The 25036-nt window shown below is 33.1% G+C and overlaps 2 protein-coding genes across 5 annotated transcripts in view; one reads left to right on the top strand and one right to left on the bottom strand.

Moving 5' to 3' along the window:
- Nucleotides 1-6552, top strand: part of LOC126889443 (putative fatty acyl-CoA reductase CG5065) — a 268588-nt gene extending 262036 nt beyond the window's left edge. For all 4 annotated transcript variants that reach the window (XM_050657757.1, XM_050657753.1, XM_050657756.1 and 1 more), the window contains one exon: nucleotides 6251-6552. In XM_050657757.1, the coding sequence (XP_050513714.1) occupies nucleotides 6251-6464 (214 nt within the window). In that variant the 3' untranslated portion in view covers nucleotides 6465-6552. The remainder of the gene's footprint in view (nucleotides 1-6250) is intronic.
- The window catches only part of LOC126889442 (DNA polymerase alpha catalytic subunit), a 107239-nt gene that overhangs the window by 78744 nt on the left and 3459 nt on the right, over nucleotides 1-25036 (bottom strand). The window contains exons 3-5 of the mRNA XM_050657750.1: nucleotides 10038-10219; nucleotides 9223-9546; nucleotides 5687-6106 (exon numbers count right to left, since the gene is read on the bottom strand). Of these exons, the coding sequence (XP_050513707.1) occupies nucleotides 5687-6106; nucleotides 9223-9546; nucleotides 10038-10219 (926 nt within the window). The remainder of the gene's footprint in view (nucleotides 1-5686; nucleotides 6107-9222; nucleotides 9547-10037; nucleotides 10220-25036) is intronic.

The following is a 25036-nucleotide window of genomic DNA, read 5'->3' as shown; positions in this document are numbered from 1 at the left end:
GCTCACTCTCATCAACACAAAACACCAATAACTACACAGATAGCGATAGCGACATAGAACTTAACGAAACAGAAAACCAAAATAAACATCCTTGGCAAGAAGTTGCCAATAAGAGAAAAAGGATGAAAAGACAAACAACTTCAGAAAAGTCCAACCAAATCCAAACACAAAACAGATTTGATTCCCTCTCAAAAGAAAATCTAGATGAACAAACAGACAATTTATCAAATACACAAAACACAAATATCACCAAAAAAGATCCCTCACCGCCACCAATCTATATTTATGGAGTTACTGACTATAGTGCTATGATAGCAAACCTTTCAACTGCAACTGCGGCAGAAACCTATTACACCAAAACCATTTCAAATAATACAGTAAAAATTAACCCTACAAACTCAGACACCTACAGGACACTCATACAGCACCTTAGAAAAGAAAACATTGTACATCACACTTACCAACCGAAACAAGAGAGGGCCTATAGAGTTGTCATAAGAGGATTACACCATTCAATACCCACAGCAGATATCTCGCATGAATTAAATAATAAGGGTTTTAAAGTTCGCAACATAATTAATGTTAGACATAGAGTTACCAAAGAACCATTGCCCTTATTCTTTGTCGATATAGAGCCAAACGAAAACAACAAAAACATATTTAACCTACAAGTCCTACGAAACTGCATAATAACAGTAGAACCACCTAGAATAAAAAATACAATAGTTCAATGCACAAGGTGTCAAAAATACGGGCATTCAAAAAGTTACTGCCTAAGGCCATTCGCCTGTGTTAAATGCGGAGGATCACATGACACAAAAACCTGCAAAAAAGCACGCGACACACCAGCAACATGTGCCTTATGTAATGGCAATCATCCAGCAAACTATAAAGGATGTGCTATATATAAAGACCTAGTCAATTCGAAAAACAAAAATATAACAAGCAGCATTCCTATACCTAGAGTTGCAAGCCTAAATAATAATAACACTAATGCTCACCACATACACCAATCACATGTAACATATGCTCAAGTTGCAGCAACTAATACTTCTTCACAAGACAACAACAATAATTCAGACCTTTCAAATAAACTTACAGAGTTCCTCAACGAATTTAAAAATATGTTTGCACAATTGATAAACCAAAACAGCATGATACTAAGCATGCTTACAACAGTGATAAATAGAACGTCGTAATGGCTAACTCACTTAGAATAGCAGAGTGGAACGCAAATGGTCTAACAAACCATGTGCAAGAAATTATACTATTTCTAAAACTAAACAAAATAGACATCCTACTTATATCCGAGAGTCACACAACTGAGAGGTCTTTTATAAAAATTCCACACTACTCTGTCTATTACGCAAACCATCCAGATGGAACAGCCCATGCTGGTTCAGTTGTAATAATTCGTACAGCTATAAAACACTACGAACTTGCTCCATATATCACCAACAAAATTCAGAGTACTATCATAAAAGTACATGCGCTCACCTTTCCACTAACAATAGCTTCTATCTACAGCCCACCACGCCACACCATCAATCTGGAGGAATACAGAGAGTTTTTTGAACAACTTGGCTCACATTTCCTAGTGGCAGGGGACTGGAATACAAAACATACAACCTGGGGAGCAAGACTGATATCTCCAAAAGGCAGAAATCTATTAAAGATCATACAAGATAATAACCTGAAATACCTAACAACTGGTACCCCCACATACTGGCCCACTGATAACAACAAAATTCCTGATCCGTTAGACTTTGCTATAACTAAGGGAATACCTGAAATACACAGCGACATCACCCCCAGTTTTGATCTCCATTCGGACCACAGTCCCATCTTGATTAGCTTAAGTACCAATATAATTTGGAAAACTCCTGCACCAAGGCTATGTTCCAGTAACACGAATTGGGTTCAATTCAAAGAAGAAATAAATGATAAAATATCTCTTGACATTCGACTCAAGCACAAAAACGATATTGAAGAAGCTGTAAAATATTTAACGGAACAAATACAACAGGCCGCTTGGAAAGCTACTCCTGTAAAGGAAAAAACCATCGATGAAAGGTATAGTATACCCCTCCATATTAGAACACTAGTAGAAGAGAGAAGAAGAGCCCGTCACAAATGGCAAAGAACAAGAAACGCGATAGATAAAACAAATCTTAACAGACTCACACACAGACTTCATTCCGCTATCCAAACAGCCAAAAACGAATCCTTTGAAAGATATGTCACAAACCTTTCTCTTGACGACAACTCTCTTTGGAAAGCCACAAAGAAATTCAAAAAGCCGGTAGTAATGAAATCACCAATTAGAAAAAATGATGGAGCCTGGGCTCGATCAGATATAGAAAAATCCAACAGATTTGCAGAACATCTATCAACCGTCTTCTCCACCCCAGAGGCAAACGATATTAACGACGAGAAAATTAGAGACTTCCTCAATGCACCCTGTCAGCTATCATTACCACTAAAATACTTCTCACCAAATGAAGTCCGTAACGAAATCAACCTGCTTAACCCTCATAAAGCTCCAGGATTTGACCTCATAACTGGCGAAATCTTAAAAAACTCCCAAGAAAAGGTGTCGTCTTAATAACCATTATTTTTAATAGCCTCCTGAGACTATGTTATTTTCCAGTGCAATGGAAGTATGCACAAATTATAATGATACCTAAACCTGGTAAACCTCTAACTGAAGCCAGTTCGTACAGACCAATAAGTCTCCTTCCGACTTTATCAAAAGTATTCGAAAGGTTAATCCTTAACAGAATAGAAACAATAATACCTATAGAAAACCTTATCCCAGATCATCAGTTTGGTTTTCGCTCAAATCACTCAACCATACAACAGTGCCATAGATTAGTCAACAAAATAAAAGAGAGCCTAGAAGGGAAACAAATATGTCTATCAGCATTCCTCGATATACAGCAAGCATTTGATAGAGTGTGGCACGAGGGACTTCTCTTTAAAATAAAAACTCAGCTAACTGACCAAATCTACCTCCTCCTTAAATCATACTTGTCCGACAGATACTTCCAAGTTAAATACGAAGGTACTCTATCCAACTACCACCAAATAAAATCCGGAGTACCTCAAGGCAGTGTACTTGGCCCATTCCTTTACCAAATCTTCACTGCTGATATTCCTATTAGCGAAAATACACTAATGGCAACATTTGCGGATGACACTGGTATACTAGCATCAGACATCAACGAAATATTAGCATTTAACAAATTGCAAAATCATCTCAATGAACTAGAAGACTGGCTTAAATGCTGGAAAATAAACGTCAACACAAACAAGTCTTGTCAAGTAAATTTCACAAATCGAAGAATTAGATGTCCACAACTACACCTAAATAATTCACCTATACCAATAAAAACAGAAGTAAAGTACCTGGGCCTTCATCTAGACGAAAAACTTACTTGGAAATCACATATTGCAGCCAAACGACGACACCTCGACCTGAAAGTTAAAAATATGAGCTGGCTAATCAACAGAAGATCGCAACTTTCATTAGAAAACAAACTGACCATCTATAAAACAATACTCAAACCAGTGTGGACATACGGAATCGAGCTGTGGGGCTGTAGCAAACCATCCAACACCAAAATACTACAGACATTCCAGTCAAAAACTATTCGTATGTTAGCTAAAGCCCCATGGTATGTGTCAAACCAAACCCTTCATGCAGACCTCAACATCCCCTTCATCAATGATGTGATTGCTGACCACTCCAGAAGGTACATGAATCGCAGCGCAGACCATCCAAACCATCTCATAGATGAATTATTCAACCCCCCACTGGTTGACAGACGTCTGAAAAGACTTTGGCCAGAAGACCTAGCTGCTAGGTAAATTCCAGAGAGTCGTCAATGGACGACACCTGCCACAAGCCAAGAACATACATCATATTTACTTATTACTGTATTGAAGTAGATTGTAAATAAGCAATAAATAAATAAATAAAAAAAATTTTTATTTGAATACCCATTTAATTGACCTGGTTTTGCCAAGGTGTAAACATTTGAAAAATTTATTCTGGTGAAATTTTTGAAAACGTGATTAAAAATAAATCTTACTTTAATTTCTAAGTTGGACCGTATAAGAATTATCGATTTAGTTGAAGAAGGCCATTCAGAGCGGTTCGTGTCGGAAAGAGTGGGTGTTTCTCAGAGTGATGTCTCACGGATATGGAAAAGGTTCCTGGAGACAAACTCGATATGGAATAGAGCTCGGTCTGGTAGACCGCGAGTTACCAATGATGGACAGAATAGATATATCAGAATTTCCATCCGTAGAAATTCTTCTATGTATGTACCAGCCCTCCAAAGATAATTCAGGCATGCTACAGGAGTCAGAGTATCATTATCTACAATAAGAAGAAGAATTTTAGAGTCAGGTTTGAGGAGTCTCGACCAATAAGAGTTCCTCAGCTACAACCTAGACATGTTTTGGACCGCCTCCAGTGGGCTTAAGAACACATACAGCTCCCCCAACAGTTTTGGAATTTTGTGTTTTTTTCAGTCGAGACCAGAATCTGTTTAAATAGTGATAACCCGTGAATTCGTGTGTGGCTAGTCATGCAGCTCTTGTTGACTCTCGCCACACACGAATTCGCCGGTTATCACTATTTAAACAGATTCTGGTCTCGTCTGAAAAAAGCACAAAATTCCAAAACTGTTGGAGGAGCTGTATGTGCTCTTAAGCCCACTGGAGGCGATCCAAAACATGTCTAGGTTGTAGCTGAGGAACTCTTATTGGTCGACGACTCCTCAAACATGAGTCTAAAATTCTTCTTCTTATTGCAGTCAACGATACTCTGATTCCTGTAGAATGCCTGAATTCTCTTTGGAGGGCTGGTACAGACATAGAAGAATTTCTACGGGTGGAAATTCTGATATATCTATTCTGTCGATAATTGGTAATTCTGGGTCTACCAGACCGAGCTCTATTCTGTATCGAGCTTGTCTCCAGGAACCTATTCCATTACCGTGAGACATCACTCTGAGAAACACCCACTCTTTCCGCCACGAACCGCTCTGAATGGCCTTCTTCAACTAAATCGATAATTCTTACACGATCCAACTCAGAAATTAAAGCACGATTCATTTTTAATTACGCTTTCAAAAATTTCATCAGAATAAATTTTTCAAATGTTTACACCTTGGCAAAACCAGGTCAATTAAATGGGTATTCAAATAAAATAAAAAACCAAAAAGGAATATTTTTATTAAAACAGGCCCAATAAATGTGTGATAAATATACGGATTTATAAAAGCGTAAACATCGTGAATTTGAGGGGTGATGTATAACTTTTGAAACTATGTGTATGTGTATTCTACTATGCAATTACATCCTTCTAATTGAAAAAAAAAATTTTTGAAAAATTATGGATAACTAACATTATTTTCAGTTATTTCAATTCAGATAACTCTTTTATTACTAATTTTACGAAAAAAAGTGATTCTTAATAAAAAGTTCTGCATGATCTAAAACCTAAAATACAACCATGTTGTGTCAAATTTTATCAATTTTATACGAGGTATGTCACAAAATATGAATTTCGCTCAAGAGTAAAATACGTTTATTTTTCACAACATCGAAAATTGTTATCATGAAAAGTTATATGTTTAAGTATGTAACTACATCCAATAGGAATTTGAAAATTTACCTTTTTCCCTTCATCATCTATTGTGGGTATATCACTCTTATCCAATAAAGCCTCGGTGGTGTTATCAATATCAACAGTTTTGTTCATAAAATTCCCCCACTCGGTTTCGAATTCAGCCTGCAGCTCATCCGAAAGCTTTTCACTGGCTTCTTCGACATCCCCAGAAGGCTGTGACTCAAATTCTTCAATTTGGGTGACATCGAAATCATCACCAAAGTCATCCTGAGTTAAATCAGTCTCAATAGTCTGACTTGCAACCTTTTGAGATGATGCAACTGGGGTTGGTGTTTTATCCAGCTCTTCAAACATGGGATCATCATCGAAGTCTTCTGTCAAGGTGTCATCAAAGGTTTCTAAAGGAGTTTCTTCTATTACTTCTTGGGCTGCTTCAGTTTGTGGCTGTTTGACTGCAGGAGTTTCCTAAAAAATAATAAACAGAAAATAGGAATTAGTATCAATAATAACTCAAAGAGTAACCTGTTGTGGAAAGTGAAGAAGTGATAAAATTCACTCCATTAAAAACCACAATTGAACTTGACATAACAGAGATAAATCGATTTCTAGTACCAGTCATATGCGTCCGTTTTGGGTACGTCAACAGTCCTTTTATCGCATAACATCTGTCGGACGTCTTGGATGGGGGCGGCGAGGTTCATGCGATCTACACAGACTTTTCCAAGGCATTCGACAAGGTAAATCACAAAATCTTGCTCAACAAACTAGAAACTGCTGGTATTCAGGGAACATTATTGGAATGGCTAGCCAGTTATCTAACTGAAAGATGTCAAACTGTAAAGGTAAATAATTACAAGTCTAAAAATATTCCCAACCCCTATGGAGTACCACTTGGGACCCTTATTATTTGTCAATGATATTTCGGACTGTTTTAGATTTGCTGAATTCTTGTGTTTTGCAGATGACCTGAAATGCTACCTTAAAATTTCCTTCCCAGAGGACTGTCTTAAACTTCTGTCAGATCTGGCCAGACTTGATGAGTGGTGTGAGATCAACGCCATGGATCTAAACATCACTAAGTGCAACTCCATAACTTTTACTAAAAAACTTAATAAAATTAATTTTGAATACAGTATTAAAGGGACACCATTGTCCCAAGTCTCATCTATTAGGGACCTTGGAGTCACAATGGACTCCACACTCTCTTTTGTTAATCACATTGACATCATAGTTTCTAGAGCACTTAGGATGCTTGGATTCATTAAGCGAAGCACACATGACTTTAGGAGTGTTAATGCTATTATATTGCTGTACTGTAGTCTTGTCAGGCCTTTGTTGGAATATTGTTCTTCAGTTTGGAGCCCCCATTATACCTGACACATTCACAGAATTGAGCAGGTGCAGAGAAAGTGCCTTAAGTACCTAGCATATAAATCCAATATACCTCGTGAAAATGAGTTTTCATATGATTTTGCATTATTACAAGATACATTTTTCCTGCCTACTTTGAAAGTGAGGAGGGATCAGGCAGATCTCAAAATATTTTTTAAACTCATTAATAGCATGATTGACTGTTCTTCACTGATTTCCACAATGTTAGCAGTTCCAATTAGAAACACCAGATCAGATAACGTATTTCATCAATCATTTAGGAGAACCAATGTTGGCCTTAATTCTTATATACCTAGAGTGTCACGAATGGCTAACTGTTATGCTGATAGTTTGGATTTTTTTAATGAAAGCTTTAGTAAATTTGTGAGCCTGTTAAAGCAAATTGTGATATAAATGTTTCAATGTGATGGTGTAGCAATATTGTAATAACATGTAACTAATGATTTTGTATCTGTCAGTTTCATATATCAATGTTGTATTGTTTTATTATTTTAACTTAACTTTATTTTTCTAAGCACTTTTTAGACTGTATTTAGACAGTTTTTATGTTAAGATTTTATTATTTGACTAATTCTATTGAGGTTTTTAAATTGTAACTGTACTAAAAGTGGGCAAGGCATGTTAATAAATAAATAAATAAAAAACATTTCGGTCTTTCATTTTTAAGCATTTTTGACACTTGATTATTAAATTATGAGGTATTCTAGTACTAAAAGTTAGTCTTGTTTTGTCAGTAAAATACGCCATTTTTTTGAAAAAAAATTTTCAAATTCAAATAATGAAAAATTTTCAGATTGATTTTTCTATAAAACGGTGCGTCCTACTGACTTTAAGCAAGAGTAGCTTTTGGTACTAGAATATCTCACAATTTAATAATCCAGTGTCAAAAATAGTTATGGACAAAAAAGTTATGTGATAAAATAACTGTTGTCCTACCCAAAACGAACCCCTATGACTGGTACTATGCTTTGTTTTTAAACCAGGAGGAATAAACTAAAAAGACAGATTCACACCCAAGAAACTCACTAGAAAAACCACCAAATACATCTTCTTTTTTTGGTTGATCATATCAGCCTTCGTTGAAGGCCGATGACCATATCAGCCTTCAGTCTTAACGTTGAAGGGCACAGAAGTAGAGGTCGCTCACCTACTCGATGGACGGATCAAGTACAGAAAGCCAGTGAAAAAACATTCTCTGAATCCATGAGGGAAGCTCAGGACAGAAGCTGATGGAAAGAGATAGTTGCTCGTATTATAGGGAATCACGACATTCAGCAATGAGGAAACGACTGAGGAGGAGGAGGATCAGCCTTCGACAGTGATCCATAAATATTATATTATATTAAAACATCACTGAAAAGTTCTAAAAATAACTATTTTTTTATATAAAAGCAGACTAAAAATCTAACAATTAAAGGAATAACGCAGAAAACACAAAAAAACGCTGATATAACTTAATTAACCTATGAAATCCCAATAGTTACAAAATATCAAATGTCAAAATTTCATAACAGTGGAGTAAACTTGCCTGAGGTTGGACCAATTACAAACAAGCATTATGGTGCAGTAAATTTGAATTACTCCTCCTGGTTTAAAAACAGAGTATAGAAATTTGCAATTGACGGAATCAATTTATCTCTGAAAGATAAATAGGCGTACAAATTTTCGTTTTTCTAAATAGAAGAGTTCTGGAGATATTTATAAAAAAAACTAATTACAAGCAGCCATCTTCAAAGAGTTCCCTTAGTAAGAAGCATTTTCTGACTAGGTGAATTGGGTTAAATTGTCTTAAAATTATCTGAGGAGTCTCCGTTCTTCGTTTGTCAGTGTGTTTCATGAGGCAAAGTCAAGGGACCTTCTTTCTTAAACTTTTTCCCTCTGTCTTTGTCTTTTTGTACAAACGTGAGAGAATTGGAGTGGTTATACACAGCTAAACCATGAGAGTGAACCACACCTACTCCCACTTGACATCAAGAGGAGAAAGAGAGGTTAAAATAAAATAACAAGCTAGAGAGAATAGAAGAAATTAGTTGAGAGATCTTGTCGACATTGAAAACTGCCAACTTACTCAGCCTATTTTATATAGGTCTATGGAGCGGACCAAGTCATGTCATAATTAGTTGCAGCATTGTCAGATTGTGCCCAAAATATGAAAAATTAATACAATTCAAGAATCTTAAGAAACTTACTTTCACTTTTTTGAAAGGGTTGATAACAGTTTGTTCTGTGACATTTCTTTGGGGCTTCTTTGTGGATTTTCCCACATTAGACTGTACTTCTTTTAACACAGACCCATGTGTCACCTCCCCAGCTTCCTCATTTGGTAATGATTTCCTCTCAATGACACGTTTTTTAGAAGGTTGGGAGAAATTTTTCATGTAATCCTTAGCAGCCAACTTTTTAGCTAAAGCTGAATACTCTTTAATCTTTGGCTTTTGTCCACTAGTGGAAGGCGAGGAATCAATCTCTCCAAGAATTTCTGACAGCATCTCATCATCATCAATTTTCGTTTCCTAAAACGTATGACTAAATAAATAAGAACAACAATTAATATATTATGTTCTGAAGCTATTTTCTTGTGGCATCTTATGTAATTTACTATTTTATTTGGGAATAAAGCCACAATTTAAGTTTGTAATTAAATATATTTGACTTCCACTTTAGAAATTGTTATCAAAATACAATACTTTATTAATTTTTTTACCAAACAACAAAAACAGAATTTGTTTAACTCGTTCAGTGCCCACGCCGACAGTTTGTCAGCAAGAAGGTTTCATCAAGGGTACTGACGACGCACGAGTGTCAGTGGTGGTATTGCGTTACTGAATGGGCATTGAACGAGCTAATTTATTAATGTTTTGTGTTTTGATAAGGATTTCTGATAACGTCAGATTATTTAATTTCATACTTAAATTGTGGCTTTATTCCCAAATAAAATAGTAAATTAATATATGGTAAAAGGATTTAACGAGAAAACATTTAATTATTGATTCAGTTATATTACCACTTTTTTCTTTGAAGGTAAACTGGATAACATTTGTTGAATTTTTCCTTTCCCAGCATTTTCAGATACATTTTTTGTTTTTCGTTTAGTGCCTTTGCTTTTAGCTGAGGCTTGAGCAATTGACTCCATGTCGAGATCATCATCAAATATATCTCTACCATCTTCCACATAGCCACCGCCATCTGTAATTTGATTTAAATATAGTATTAGAAGGAAAATTAGTGTAGTGTTAGCCAGAAAAAAACAAAAAAAGACAAAAACAATTTAATGATGACAAGTAAAGTGCATTACATGCCTACTGGACTATGTGTCGCTGTTTGACACATGAAAGTACACTGAGATCGTAGTGGACATTTAAACAATCCAATATTTCTGACAACATTATGTAAAATAGCTCTACTTTTTTTTCTATTTATTCTAAAGTATTCCTATGTGGTAGAATTGAAGAAAACATGTTTAAACAACCTGCAGTTGAACTTGAAATGTGGGAATTAATTTCTCATTTGGTTCAAATAGAATCTATGTTTTTATACAATTTATTCTTAAATTTTATTAGCATATATTGACACCTTGGCTGTGTTACAAGACAAATAGACCTCATATTGCACTACAGAGTGGCTGCATCAACTGTGTTGTAAAGCATGGTGGCAAAGATTCACTACTTGTGTGAAGTTAGCAATAGATTCCAGCAATAAACTGTATTTCGAAAAATCTCGTAAACTACCTCAAAAAATCAATAAAAAATACTTCGTTACTTGTGTTACAACTAAAATATCATTAAAACCACCCCCTAAATTAAACCCAACCCCAAAAAGTTCTACTACGTGAGTTCCATGTATAGCACGTCACAAAAATGATGAAATTATCGTGTTCATCACGAAATTTTTGCGAGTTTTGTGAATTATAAAATTAATTGATGATATATCAACATACTATAAAAAACTTGGGGTGGGGTCATTTTTTGTTTTCGCGTAATTATAAGTAACCAAATCTATTGCCAGTCTACGCCGGACGACACGAAAATGATAAAATGACAGTGTTCATCACGAAATTTTTGCGATTTTTGTGGAATATATAATTAAGGGATGATATATAAACATACCATAAAAAAATTGGGGTGGGGTTATTTTTTGTTTTCGCGTAATTATAACTAACCAAATCTATTACCAGTCTACGCCGGATGACACGAAAATGATAAAATGACGGTATTCATCACAAAATTTTTGCGATTTTTGTGGAATATACAATTAAGGGATGATATATAAACATAATATAAAAAAATTGGGGTGGGGTTATTTTTTGTTTTCACGTAATTATAAGTAACCAAATATATTGCCAGCCTACGTCGGACGGCACGAAAATGATAAAATGACGGTATTCATCACGAAATTTTTGCGATTCTTGTGGATTACATAATTAATGGATGACATATAAACATAATATAAAAAAATTGGGGTGGGGTTATTTTTTGTTTTCACGTAATTATAAATAACTTAATCTTTTGCCAGCCTACGCCGGACGGCACGAAAATGGTAAAATGACGGTGTTCATCATGAAATTTTTGCGATTTTTGCGGATTATATAATTAATCGATGATACATAAACATAATATCAAAAAATTGGGGTGGGGTTATTTTTTGTTTTCACGTAATTATAAATAACTTACTCTTTTGCCAGCCTACGCCGGACGGCACGAAAATGGTAAAATGACGGTGTTCATCACGAAATTTTTGCGATTTTTGCGGATTATATAATTAATCGATGATACATACACATAATATCAAAAAATTGGGGTGGGGTTATTTTTTGTTTTCACGTAATTATAATGAACTAAAACTATTGCCAGCCTACGCCGGACGCCACGAAAATGATAAAATGACGGTGTTCATCACGAAATTTTTGCGATTTTTGTGGATTCTATAATTAATCGATGATATAAAAACATAATATAAAAAAAGTGGGGTGGGGTTATTTTTTGTTTTCGCGTAATTATAAGTAACCAAATCTATTGCCAGTCTACGCCGGACGACACGAAAATGGTAAAATGACGGTATTCATCACGAAAGTTTTGCGATTTTTGTGGATTATATAATTAAGGGATGATATATAAACATAATATAAAAAAATTGGGGTGGAGTTATTTTTTGTTTTCACGTAATTATAAATAACTTAATCTTTTGCCAGCCTACGCCGGACGGCACGAAAATGGTAAAATGACGGTGTTCATCATGAAATTTTTGCGATTTTTGTGGAATATATAATTAAGGGATGATATATAAACATAATATAAAAAAATTGGGGTGGGGTTATTTTTTGTTTTCGCGTAATTATAACTAACCAAATGTATTGCCAGTCTACGCCGGATGACACGAAAATGATAAAATGACGGTATTCATCACGAAATTTTTGCGATTCTTGTGGATTACATAATTAATGGATGACATATAAACATAATATAAAAAAATTGGGGTGGGGTTATTTTTTGTTTTCACGTAATTATAAATAACTTAATCTTTTGCCAGCCTACGCCGGACGGCACGAAAATGATAAAATGACGGTGTTCATCACGAAATGTTTGCGATTTTTGTGGATTATATAATTAATCGATGATACATAAACATAATATCAAAAAATTGGGGTGGGGTTATTTTTTGTTTTCACGTAATTATAATTAACTAAATCTATTGCCAGCCTACGCCAGACGGCACGAAAATGATAAAATGACGGTGTTCATCACGAAATGTTTGCGATTTTTGTGGATTATATAATTAATCGATGATACATAAACATAATATCAAAAAATTGGGGTGGGGTTATTTTTTGTTTTCACGTAATTATAATTAACTAAATCTATTGCCAGCCTACGCCAGACGGCAAGAAAATTTTAAAATGACTATCCATCACGAAATTTTTGCAGTTTTTGTGGATTATTTAGCTGATTAATGATATAAACTACATATAAAATAATTTAGGTGGAGCTATTTTTTGTTTTCGCGTAATAACAATTACTAATTTGACGAAGTCCATGTTATGGATGTTACCAATAAATATTTTTGAATGATAATCACAATGAAAATTTCCATCATGTAACTCAAGGATACACAGGAATTGAACGTAAAATTTATGATGTTGTAATAATATCTCTTTTTTCAGATGTAAGTAAGATTTTTTTATATATGTAAAGATAACCATAATTGGTGTTTTATCAAGGGTCTATTAGAAAATCAAAAGAAAAATCTTTTCGGGGTTCGAGAAATACAATTAAAATAGCTGAAGAAATGTTATTTATTTTAAACACATATATCACACATAAATTCGACAAAAAACTATTAAAACTTGTATAGACCAGGGCGCTTCTGTAAAAATATTAGTACATTTGTACGTTGAGAGGTGACTCAAATTTTTTTGCAGAAATTACTTGAAAATAACTCAAATAATAATATTTGAGTTATCCTCCCTGTCAAAAAGGTCCGGAACATTGTTTAAATAATCAAAATGTCAAAAAATGAAGGAAAAATTCGATTTTTTTCGTCGTTTTTCGATTATAACTTTAAAAGTACTCATTTCCGAGAAAAGTTGTACTGAATTAAAAGTTGCGTAATTAAATTTCCTACAATATAGAATTGGTTAAAAATTTAAAAATATTCACTCTTGTTTGAAAATAGCAATAATTGCGAAAAAACCATACAAAAACAAGTTTTCGCATTTTACGTTTTTCAACCATTTATGTTACACTTAGGACCTTCATATTTCACCCAGAAAAACTTTATGATACATGCTGTAAATTTCATTAAGATCGGTTCAATAGATTTTGCAAAATAAATTTCGCAAACCAGCTTTCGCAAAAAAAATTCATTTTTTCAAAATGTTACAGGACTGAATATAAAGCAGATAGCAAGTTGAAATTTTTTTGCGTATAGAAGTGTACTGTACCTTTCATTTGCAATTTGCAAAATTAAAATCGATTAACTACGACGGCGTCAGGAATTTTTTAAATAAACATTAATTATTGGTGCTACGCGCAGAACAGCGGATAGTTTGCTCTGATTGGGCATTCCAATGACCTTTGATAATGATTGATACATATTAATTTTTATTACATTTCGATATAAATAAATAAATTTGTTTATTGCAAAATAAAAACACATACTCTATCCTTTGAAATAACACTTTTTCTTAGCAAAAACTTTCTTTGTTCATATATTTTAACTTAGATAATAGTTTAAAACTAAAAGTTTATTATTTTTAAACATATGCAATTGTTTAAACAATATTTCACAAACAATAATGAAATTAGTCTGATTTTTGTGGAATTAAAATATTTGATTTGATAAAATATGATGATTTTGCTCTCCTAAGGTTTTTCGTATACGAAACTTTTTTGAAACACGATTTAACATCTTCTTTTCGTATGTCTAAGATTTCTGAATTTAGTAAACGTTGTCCTAGAATACATCGCTCTAGACCTCTAACGTGTCTAGTTAATTGTTCACTGTGACAGAAATTAGCCGTCGTACTATATACACAACCCCTAAGACCAGCACTGTCAATATAACACTTAATTTTAAACAGCTTACATTCGGAAGCAGCACAATATCCATAAATTACAACCGAGTTAGATATATAATTAATATTTTTAAAGTTAAATATACATGTTGTGTTAACTTCTTCAAATTTTTCCCTTATCAAAATATTGTAATAATTAGCTTTGAATTTGTTAGTTGTAAAATTATAAATTGAATTTAACTCTTCCTTTGAAACATGAAAATTGCCTTCGAAAATTTTACAGTCTTTATATAAAATAGGTTCATTTGTTAAAAGCGAAGGGTACACGTTTACAGAAGCGGCGGGTAATATTGAAGAAGATTCGTGTTTATTTTTTTTATAAAATGCTAGAATATTATTATATATGTCATCCAAATTGTCAGGGGTTACATTATTAAGTTCATTTTGGGGAGTATTAGTCATTGACAAATTAGGATTTGTTGTACTTATCGTAGCGGTCTCCGAATCTTCACCAGACGTGGAAATGTCAGACACAAACACATGTTTATCATCATCATAAGATTGATCACACAAATTTTCGGTATAAATATTGTTTTTAAAAACTTCACTGTCACGTAATTCTATATCACTTACATTATTTTCGGAACTATTTTTTAAAATTTATAGAATCCACTAAATTTATTATTTCCTCGGTACTTCTTTTTAACTTTGTATATAAATGTAACCTATTTAACTGTTTATTGTCTCCGAATATTAACTCGCACGCATTTTTAATTAAATCATCGCTATAACTTAAACGACGAATTTTGTTTGAGCTCGTGGATACAGAACTAAAATAATTTGCTAATTCAAATACGATATCTTTAGAAGCCATTGTATGGAAACTTGGTATATGGATATATATATATATATATATATATATATATATATATATATATATATATATATATATATATATATATAAAGTATATTAACGCGTTGTAACTACTAATTAAAAACAATGTACAAAAGAACAAATAAACTTATATTTAGAGGAAACGTAAGTAAAGCAACAGTCTAAAATCTAACGGAGTGAACACGACGTGCTTGGTCAATTCACGCTTAAAAACTATCCCATTCTCATTTTAAATTCCCTTAGAAAGCCCTTGTATTTTTTTACAAACCAATATATTTAAAAGTAATAGCCCAGTGCCCACTCAATTAATATTCGGTCTAGAGTCTTAATTTCCTTCTATCGACACTGCCGCCTTTGTATTATGTATTTTATGACTACTCTCGGCTGAAGGGTGTCACGCTAATTAAAAATTTAACCATATCAATTTTTTTCACATTTAATATTTTACGGAACTTTAAGTACTCTCCATGAGACTAAAAGCAGTCTACCGGTAAAATGCACGATCAGCCCAAAAGGACTGATTGTTATTATTAAAAAATAATAATAATAGTTACCCAAAAAGCAAAATGTAGAAAATTCAGCATATATTCACTAAGTTGAGGAACCCGATATTATTATGTTATTTATTTATGCTTAAGTTTCAAGTCTCGACACTTCATGAGATTGTATTACAAGTTTTAATAGTTTTTTGTCGAATTTATGTGTGGCATGTGTTTAAAATAAATAACATTTCTTCAGCTATTTTAATAATTGTATTTCTCGAAACCGGAAAAGATTTTTTTCTATGGATGCTATACAATGTGCAACTTCTCTCACTAGGTACTTACATACCTTCAAAATGAACAATTTCTCAGGCAGTGAGAAAAGTCGGCCATTGCAGTGAGAAATATTTTTTCTCACGGGTTCACCGCCGGTTTATATACATATTATCGCCATTTCCATAGTAACATGCACAATACAAACACAATTATTTTTGTCAAATAAAATGTGTTCAAACTTGTCAAAAACTTATCAAAAATTACCTTTTTAAAACTGTTCAACTGTGAATTATAATTTTAAATAAATAAAGTATATAAATATTAAAAATATTAAATACATATTTATATATATATATATATATATATATATAAGGAGATATATATATTCCATCTTGTGCATATTTTGTTTTTTATATATATATATATATATATATATATATATATATATATATATATATATATATATATATATGTATTTTATTTCAATTTAGGCATATAATATACCTAAAAGCACCTAAATTATTTAATTTTAAAGTTTGAACTCTTGACAAAAACGCATCCATAGAAAAAGTACAGTGTACAACACGAGAGAAAATGATATATTTCTCTCTCGCTTGATTTGCGGCACTCGCCTCGTGCTTCCGCTCGTGCCAACAAACTTCTGCGCTCGTGAGAAATATGTATTTTTTCTCTCTTGTTGTACAATATACTATTCTTTTGATTTTATAATAAACCCTTGATAAAAACACCAATTTGTTATATTTACATATATAAAAAAAATTTTACTTACATCTGAAAAAAAGAGATATTATTACAACATCATAAACTTTACTTTCAATTCCTGTGTATCTTTGAGTTACATGATGGAAATTTTCATTGTGATTATCATTCAAAAATAAATATTGTTAGCATCCATAACGTGGACTTCGTCAAATTAGTAATTCTTATTACGCGAAAACAAAAAATAGCTCCACCTAAATTATTTTATATGTCCTTTATATCATTAATCAGCTAAATAATCCACAAAAACTGCAAAAATTTCGTGATGGATAAAGTCATTTTAGCATTTTCGTGCCGTCCAGCGTAGGCTGGCAAGAGATTTAGTTAATTATAATTACGTGAAAACAAAAAATAACCCCACCCCAATTTTTTTATATTATGTTTATATTACATCATTTAATTATATAATCCACAAAAATCGCAACAATTTCGTGATGAACACCGTCATTTTATCATTTTCGTGCCGTCCGGCGTAGACTGGCAATAGATTTGGTTACTTATAATTACGCGAAAACACAAAATAACCCCACCCCAATTTTTTATGGTATGTTTATATATCATCCATTAATTATATAATCCACAAAAATCGCAAAAATTTCGTGATAATCTCCGTCGTTTTATCATTTTCGTGCCGTCCGGCGTAGGCCGGCAATAGATTAAGTTATTTATAATTACGTGAAAACAAAAAATAACCCCACCCCAATTTTTTTATATTATGTTTATATATCATTATTAATTATATAATCCACAAAAAATCGCAAAAATTTCGTGATGAACACCGTCATTTTATCATTTTCGTGACGTCCGGCGTAGGCTGGCAATAGATTTGGTTACTTATAATTACGCGAAAACAAAAAATAACCCCAACCCAATTTTTTATGGTATGTTTATATATCATCCTTTAATTATGTAATCCACAAAAATCGCACACATTTCATGACGAACACCGTCATTTTATCATTTTCGTGCCGTCCGGCGTAGGCTGGCATAAGATTAAGTTATTTATAATTACGTGAAAACAAAAAATAACCCCACCCCAATTTTTTTATATTATGTTTATATATCATCCATTAATTATGTAATTCACAAAAATCGCGAAAATTTCGTGATGAACACCGTCATCTTATCATTTTCGTGCCGTCCGGCTTAGGCTGGCAATAGATTTGGTTACTTATAATTACGTGAAAACAAAAAATAACTCCACCCCAATTTTTTTATATTATGTTTATATATCATCCCTTAATTATATAATCCTCAAAAATCGCAAAAATTTCGTGGCGAACACCGTCATTTTATCATTTTCCTGTCGTCCAGCGTAGACTGGCAATAGATTTGGTTACTTATAATTACGCGAAAACAAAAATAACCCCACCCCAATTTTTTTACGGTATGTTTATATATCATCCATTAATTATATAATCCACAACAATCGCAAAAATTTCGTGATGAACACGGTCATTTTATCATTTTCGTGTCGTCCGGCGTAGACTGGCAATAGATTTGGTTACTTATAATTACGCGAAAACAAAAAATAACCCCACCCCAATTTTTTTATATTATGTTTATATATCATCCATTAATTATGTAATCCACAAAAATCGCAAAAATTTCGTGATGAACACCGTCATCTTATCATTTTCGTGCCGTCCGGCTTAGGCTGGCAATAGATTTGGTTACTTATAATTACGTGAAAACAAAAAATAACTCCACCCCAACTTTTTTATATTATGTTTATATATCATCCCTTAATTATATAATCCTCAAAAATCGCAAAAATTTCGTGGCGAACACCGTCATTTTATCATTTTCCTGTCGTCCAGCGTAGACTGGCAATAGATTTGGTTACTTATAATTACGCGAAAACAAAAATAACCCCACCCCAATTTTTTTATGGTATGTTTATATATCATCCATTAATTATATAATCCACAACAATCGCAAAAATTTCGTGATGAACACGGTCATTTTATCATTTTCGTGCCGTCCGGCGTAGGCTGGCAATAGATTTGGTTGCTTATAATTACGTGAAAACAAAAAAAACCCACCACAATTTTTTTACATTAGGTTATATATCATTAATTAATTATATAATCCACAAAAATCGAAAAAATTTCGTGATGAACACCGTCATTTTATCATTTTCGTGCCGTCCGGCGTAGGCTGGCAATAGATTTGGTTACTTATAATTATGTGAAAACAAAAAATAACCCCACCCCAATTTTTTTATATTATGTTTATGTATCGTCGATTAATTATATAATCCACAAAAATCGGAAAAATTTCGTGATGAACATAGTCATTTTATCATTTTCGTGCTGTCCGGCGTAGACTGGCAATAGATTTAGTTAATTATAATTACATGAAAACAAAAAATAACCCCACCTCATTTTTTTTATATTATGTTTACATATCATTGATTAATTATATAATCCACAAAAATCGCAAAAATTTCGTGACGAACACGCTCATTTTATCATTTTCCTGCAGTCCGGCGTAGGCTGGCAATAGATTAAGTTATTTATAATTACGGGAAAACAAAAAATAACCTCTCCCCAATTTTTTTATATTATATTTATATATCATTAGTTAATTATATAATCCACAAAAATCGCAAAAATTTCGTGATGAACACCGTCATTTTATCATTTTCGTGCCGTCCGGCTTAGGCTGGCAATAGATTTGGTTGCTTATAATTACGTGAAAACAAAAAATAACTCCACCCCAATTTTTTTATATTATGTTTATATATCATCCCTTAATTATATAATCCTCAAAAATCGCAAAAATTTCGTGATGAACACCGTCATTTTATCATTTTCCTGTCGTCCAGCGTAGACTGGCAATAGATTTGGTTACTTATAATTACGCGAAAACAAAAAATACCCCCACCCCAATTTTTTTTTATGGTATGTTTATATATCATCCATTAATTATATAATCCACGAAAATCGCAAAAATTTCGTGATGAACACGGTCATTTTATCATTTTCGTGTCGTCCGGCGTAGACTGGCAATAGATTTTATTACTTATAATTACGCGAAAACAAAAAATAACCCCACCCCAATTTTTTTATGGTATGTTTATATATCATCCATTAATTATATAATCCACAAAAATCGCAAAAATTTCGTGATAATCACCGTCGTTTTATCATTTTCGTGCCGTCCGGCGTAGGCCGATAATAGATTAAATTATTTATAATTACGTGAAAACAAAAAATAACCCCACCCCAATGTTTTTATGGTATGTTTATATATCATCCATTAATTATATAATCCACAAAAAATGAAAAAATTTCGTGATAAACACCGTCATTTTATCATTTTCGTGCCATCCAGCGTAGGCTGGCAAGAGATTTAGTTAATTATAATTACGTGAAAACATAAAATAACCCCACCCCAATTTTTTTATAGTATGTTTATATATCATCCATTAATTATATAATCCACAAAAATCGGAAAAATTTCGTGATGAACACCGTCATTTTATCATTTTCGTGCCGTCCGGCGTAGGTTGATTATAATTTAGATGCGGAAGGCACCACAGAATCTAATTATTTTTTACCACATCATGGTGTTATCAAAAATGAAAGCCTGACAACCAAACTCCGTGTTGTTTTTAATGGTTCTGCCCCATCGACTAATGGGAAGTCATTGAATGATATCCAATATTCAGGACCAGCAATTCAAAATAATATTTTGAGTATTTTGATTAGATTTAGACAACATGCAGTTGTTGTTGTTTCCGACATCAGCAAAATGTATAGGATGATACTTGTTCATCCCGATGACAGAAGAATGCAAAAAATTGTCTGGAGGAATAGTCCTTCTCAGCCAATTTCAATTTGTAATTTAAAAACCGTAACATATGGCACTACCAGTGCGCCATATCTAGCCATTAGGTGTATCCAGCAATTGTCATTTGATAATAAAATCAAGTTTCCTGAAGCAAGTGAAATTATTCTGAGAGATTTTTATGTTGACGATCTCATTACTGGATTTTCAAGTGAGGCTGAAGCTATTAAAAGATGTGATGAAGTGGTCAAAATATTGAAGTCAGCTTGTTTTAATTTAAGGAAATGGTCTTCAAACAGCCAATTGGTATTAGATCACTTTAAAGATTATTCCGATCCTTTAAAAGTACTTAATTTAGGAGATCACGAGTGTATTAAAACTCTTGGTATTCAATGGTCTAGTAAGTTAGATATTTTCAGTTTTCATGTTGAAAACCCTGATCTTTTATCAAAAATAACGAAGCGCACAATGCTTTCTGCAATCGCAAAAATTTATGATCCCTTAGGTTTAGCCAGTTGTTGTATAATCCTAGTAAAAATTATGATTCAATCTCTTTGGTCGTTAAAACTTGATTGGGATTCCGAAGTCCCCTCTGATTTGTGTGATAAATGGAAAAAGTTCCAGTCTAAGTTATGTCACTTAAATGATTTAAGAATTCCACGGTGCGTTCTGAGTAATAAACCTAAAATAATAGAATTACATGGATTTAGTGATGCTTCACAATACGCATATTGTGCAACAATTTATACTCGATGCATTGATTCACAAGGTTCTATAAATGTTCATTTGTTATGTGCTAAGACTAAGGTCGCCCCAGTCAAAATATTGACTATTCCTCGATTAGAATTGTGTGGTAGCTTATTATTGGTCCAACTTATGAAATCTGTTTCAGATTCTGTTACTTTTCAGTACACTCCATATTATTGGTGTGATTCACAAATTGTTTTGCATTGGCTCAATAATGACCCAGCAAACCTTCAAGTTTTTGTTGGAAACCGTGTTGCAGAAATTCAAAGATGTACTACAATTGAAAATTGGAATTATGTTAGCTCGTCTGAGAATCCTGCAGATATTGGTAGTAGAGGAATTTTGCCAGACCAATTAGCTCACTGTAAGCTCTGGTTTAATGGCCCTCAATTTTTATCAACAGATTTTGATAAAACTAAGTTCTATGATTTACTTGATATATCAAACCTTCCTGAAATGAGAAAGAAATCTAAGGCATTAGTTTCTATAAAAGATGATTTTAATTCACTTTTTTATAAATACTCGAATCTGAACAAATTAATTAGAATTATGGCTTATTGTAGAAGATTTGTTAATAATTCAAAGTCAAAGTCTAATAGTAGAAGGTATGGCCCGATTTCAGCAATCGAATTTACTGATTCAGAGGTTTTTCTTGTTAGATTAGCTCAGACAGAAAGTTTTGTTGAAGAAATTTCATTATTAAATAACGGTAAAGACCTTTCGTCAAAGAGTAGATTATTACCTTTAACGCCTTTTCTAGATGAAACTGGATTATTGAGAGTAGGAGGACGTCTTAGAAAATCTTCTAGGAATTATGATGGAAAACATCCCTTACTATTAGATAAGATTCATGTTTTAAGCAAACTAATATTGAGACATGAGCATGTGCAACTTCAACATGCAGGTCCACAACTCTTGTTAGCGACAGTTCGTCAAAAATTTTGGATAATTGCGGGGATGTCCCTAGCTAAAACAGTTGTAAGGAATTGCATTAGATGCTATCGGTTTAAACCCAAACCTGGTTCTACGATTATGGCTGATTTGCCAGAACATCGTGTTAATATATCACAACCTTTTTTCATAACTGGATTAGATTACGCAGGGCCAGTTACATTAAAGGATAGAAAAGGTCGCGGATGTAAAACGTATAAAGCGTACATATGTTTATTTATTTGCTTCGCCACGAAAGCAGTACATTTAGAATTAATTAGTTCTTTGACATCTGAAGCTTTCATGGCAGGCCTTAGAAGATTTGTTTTTAGACGCGGTAAACCCGGGCATCTGTATTCAGATAACGGTACAAGTTTTGTAGGTGCCAAAAATGAACTAAAAATTTTGTATGATTTCATTAGAAAATCAGAGGATGAAATTGTCACCTCTTGCGCAGCTCAGAGTATTATATGGCATTTCATTCCTCCTAGTACTCCAAATTTCGGGGGATTATGGGAAAGTAATATAAAAGGGGTAAAATATCATTTATCTCGTATTATTGGTCAAACCCTTCTAACTTATGAAGAATTCTGTAAATTTTTAATTCAGATTGAAGGCACTTTGAATTCACGTCCTTTATATGCTCTATCATCTGATCCTAACGATTACACTCCTTTAACTCCCTCACATTTTTTAATCGGAAGACCGATGACCGCTGTCCCTGATCATACGTTTCAAGGAGAGATAAAAATAAACCAATTGTCCAGATTCCAACTGATTCAGAAATTGTTGCAAGACTTTTGGAAGCAATGGTCAAAGATTTACCTGAATGATCTCCAACAACGTCATAAATGGAGAAGTAGTACTTCCACCATTCAAGTCGGATCTTTAGTGCTCTTAAAATCTGACAATTTGCCCACTTGTCAGTGGCAGTTAGGAAGAATAGTGTCTGTTCACCCTGGTGATGATGGTGAAATTCGAGTGGTAACTGTTAAAACCGCTCATGGACTTTATAAACGAGGAATAACTAAAATTTGTCCATTACCATTAGCTGAGACTTGTTTCTAGTGTTCCTCATTAACTTAGGTGATTTGTGTTTGAACGGTCTTGGAGCTGTTCAAGGCGGGGAGTATGGACGAAAAGTATTATTTATTATTGGATAGACAGTTCCGCCCTTGCTCAATGACGGGAAAAAACAAGCATCAAAAATACACAACATATATTTGTCAGATTGTCATTAAAATTATTAGATTGATTGTCATAATATAAAATCACATTTTTTAACAATTTGTAATTAATTTTTTAGCTGAATACAAGAAGTTTTTAATATAATATATTACAGTCCATTCTATCAGAAGTTTGTCCATAACAACAGGGTCATTTTATCATTTTCGTGTCGTCCGGCGTAGACTGGCAATAGATTTGGTTACTTATAATTACGCGAAAACAAAAAATAACCCCACCCCAATTTTTTTATGGTATGTTTACATATCATCCATTAATTATATAATCCACAAAAATCGCAAAAATTTCGTGATAATCACCGTCGTTTTATCATTTTCGTGCCGTCCGGCGTAGGCTGGCAATAGAATAAGTTATTTATAATTACGGGAAAACAAAACATAACCCCACCCCAATTTTTTTATATTATGTTTATATATCATTAGTTAATTATATAATCCACAAAAATCGCAAAAATTTCGTGATGAACACCGTCATTTTATCATTTTCGTGCCGTCCGGCTTAGGCTGGCAATAGATTTGGTTACTTATAATTACGTGAAAACAAAAAATAACTCCACCCCAATTTTTTTATACTATGTTTATACATCATCCCTTAATTATATAATCCTCAAAAATCGCAAAAATTTCGTGATAATCTACGTCGTTTTATCATTTTCGTGCCGTCCGGCGTAGGCTGGCAATAGAATAAGTTATTTATAATTACGGGAAAACAAAACATAACCCCACCCCAATTTTTTATATTACGTTTATATATCATTAGTTAATTATATAATCCACAAAAATCGCAAAAATTTCGTGATGAACACCGTCATTTTATCATTTTCGTGCCGTCCGGCTTAGGCTGGCAATAGATTTGGTTAGTTATAATTACGCGAAAACAAAAAATAACCCCACCCCAATTTTTTATGGTATGTTTATATATAATCCACAAAAATCGCAAAAATTTCGTGATAATCTCCGTTGTTTTATCATTTTCGTGCCGTCCGGCGTAGGCCGGCAATAGATTAAGTTATTTATAATTACGTGAAAACAAAAAATAACCCCACCCCAATTTTTTTATATTATGTTTATATATCATTAATTAATTATATAATCCACAAAAATCGCAAAAATTTCGTGATGAACACCGTCATTTTATCATTTTCGTGCCGTCCGGCGTAGGCTGGCAATAGATTTGGTTACTTATAATTATGTGAAAACAAAAAATAACCCCACCCCAATTTTTTTATGTTATGTTCATATATCATCCACTAATTATATAATCCACAAAAATCGCAAAAATTTCGTGATGAACACTGTCATTTTATCATTTTCGTGTCGTCCGGCGTAGACTGGCAATAGATT

This window comes from Diabrotica virgifera, chromosome 8, assembly GCF_917563875.1.
Source record: "Diabrotica virgifera virgifera chromosome 8, PGI_DIABVI_V3a".
Taxonomy (NCBI): domain Eukaryota; kingdom Metazoa; phylum Arthropoda; class Insecta; order Coleoptera; family Chrysomelidae; genus Diabrotica; species Diabrotica virgifera.
The sequence above is the reverse complement of the archived record's forward strand: the minus strand, read 5'-3'. Positions and strand labels throughout refer to the sequence as shown.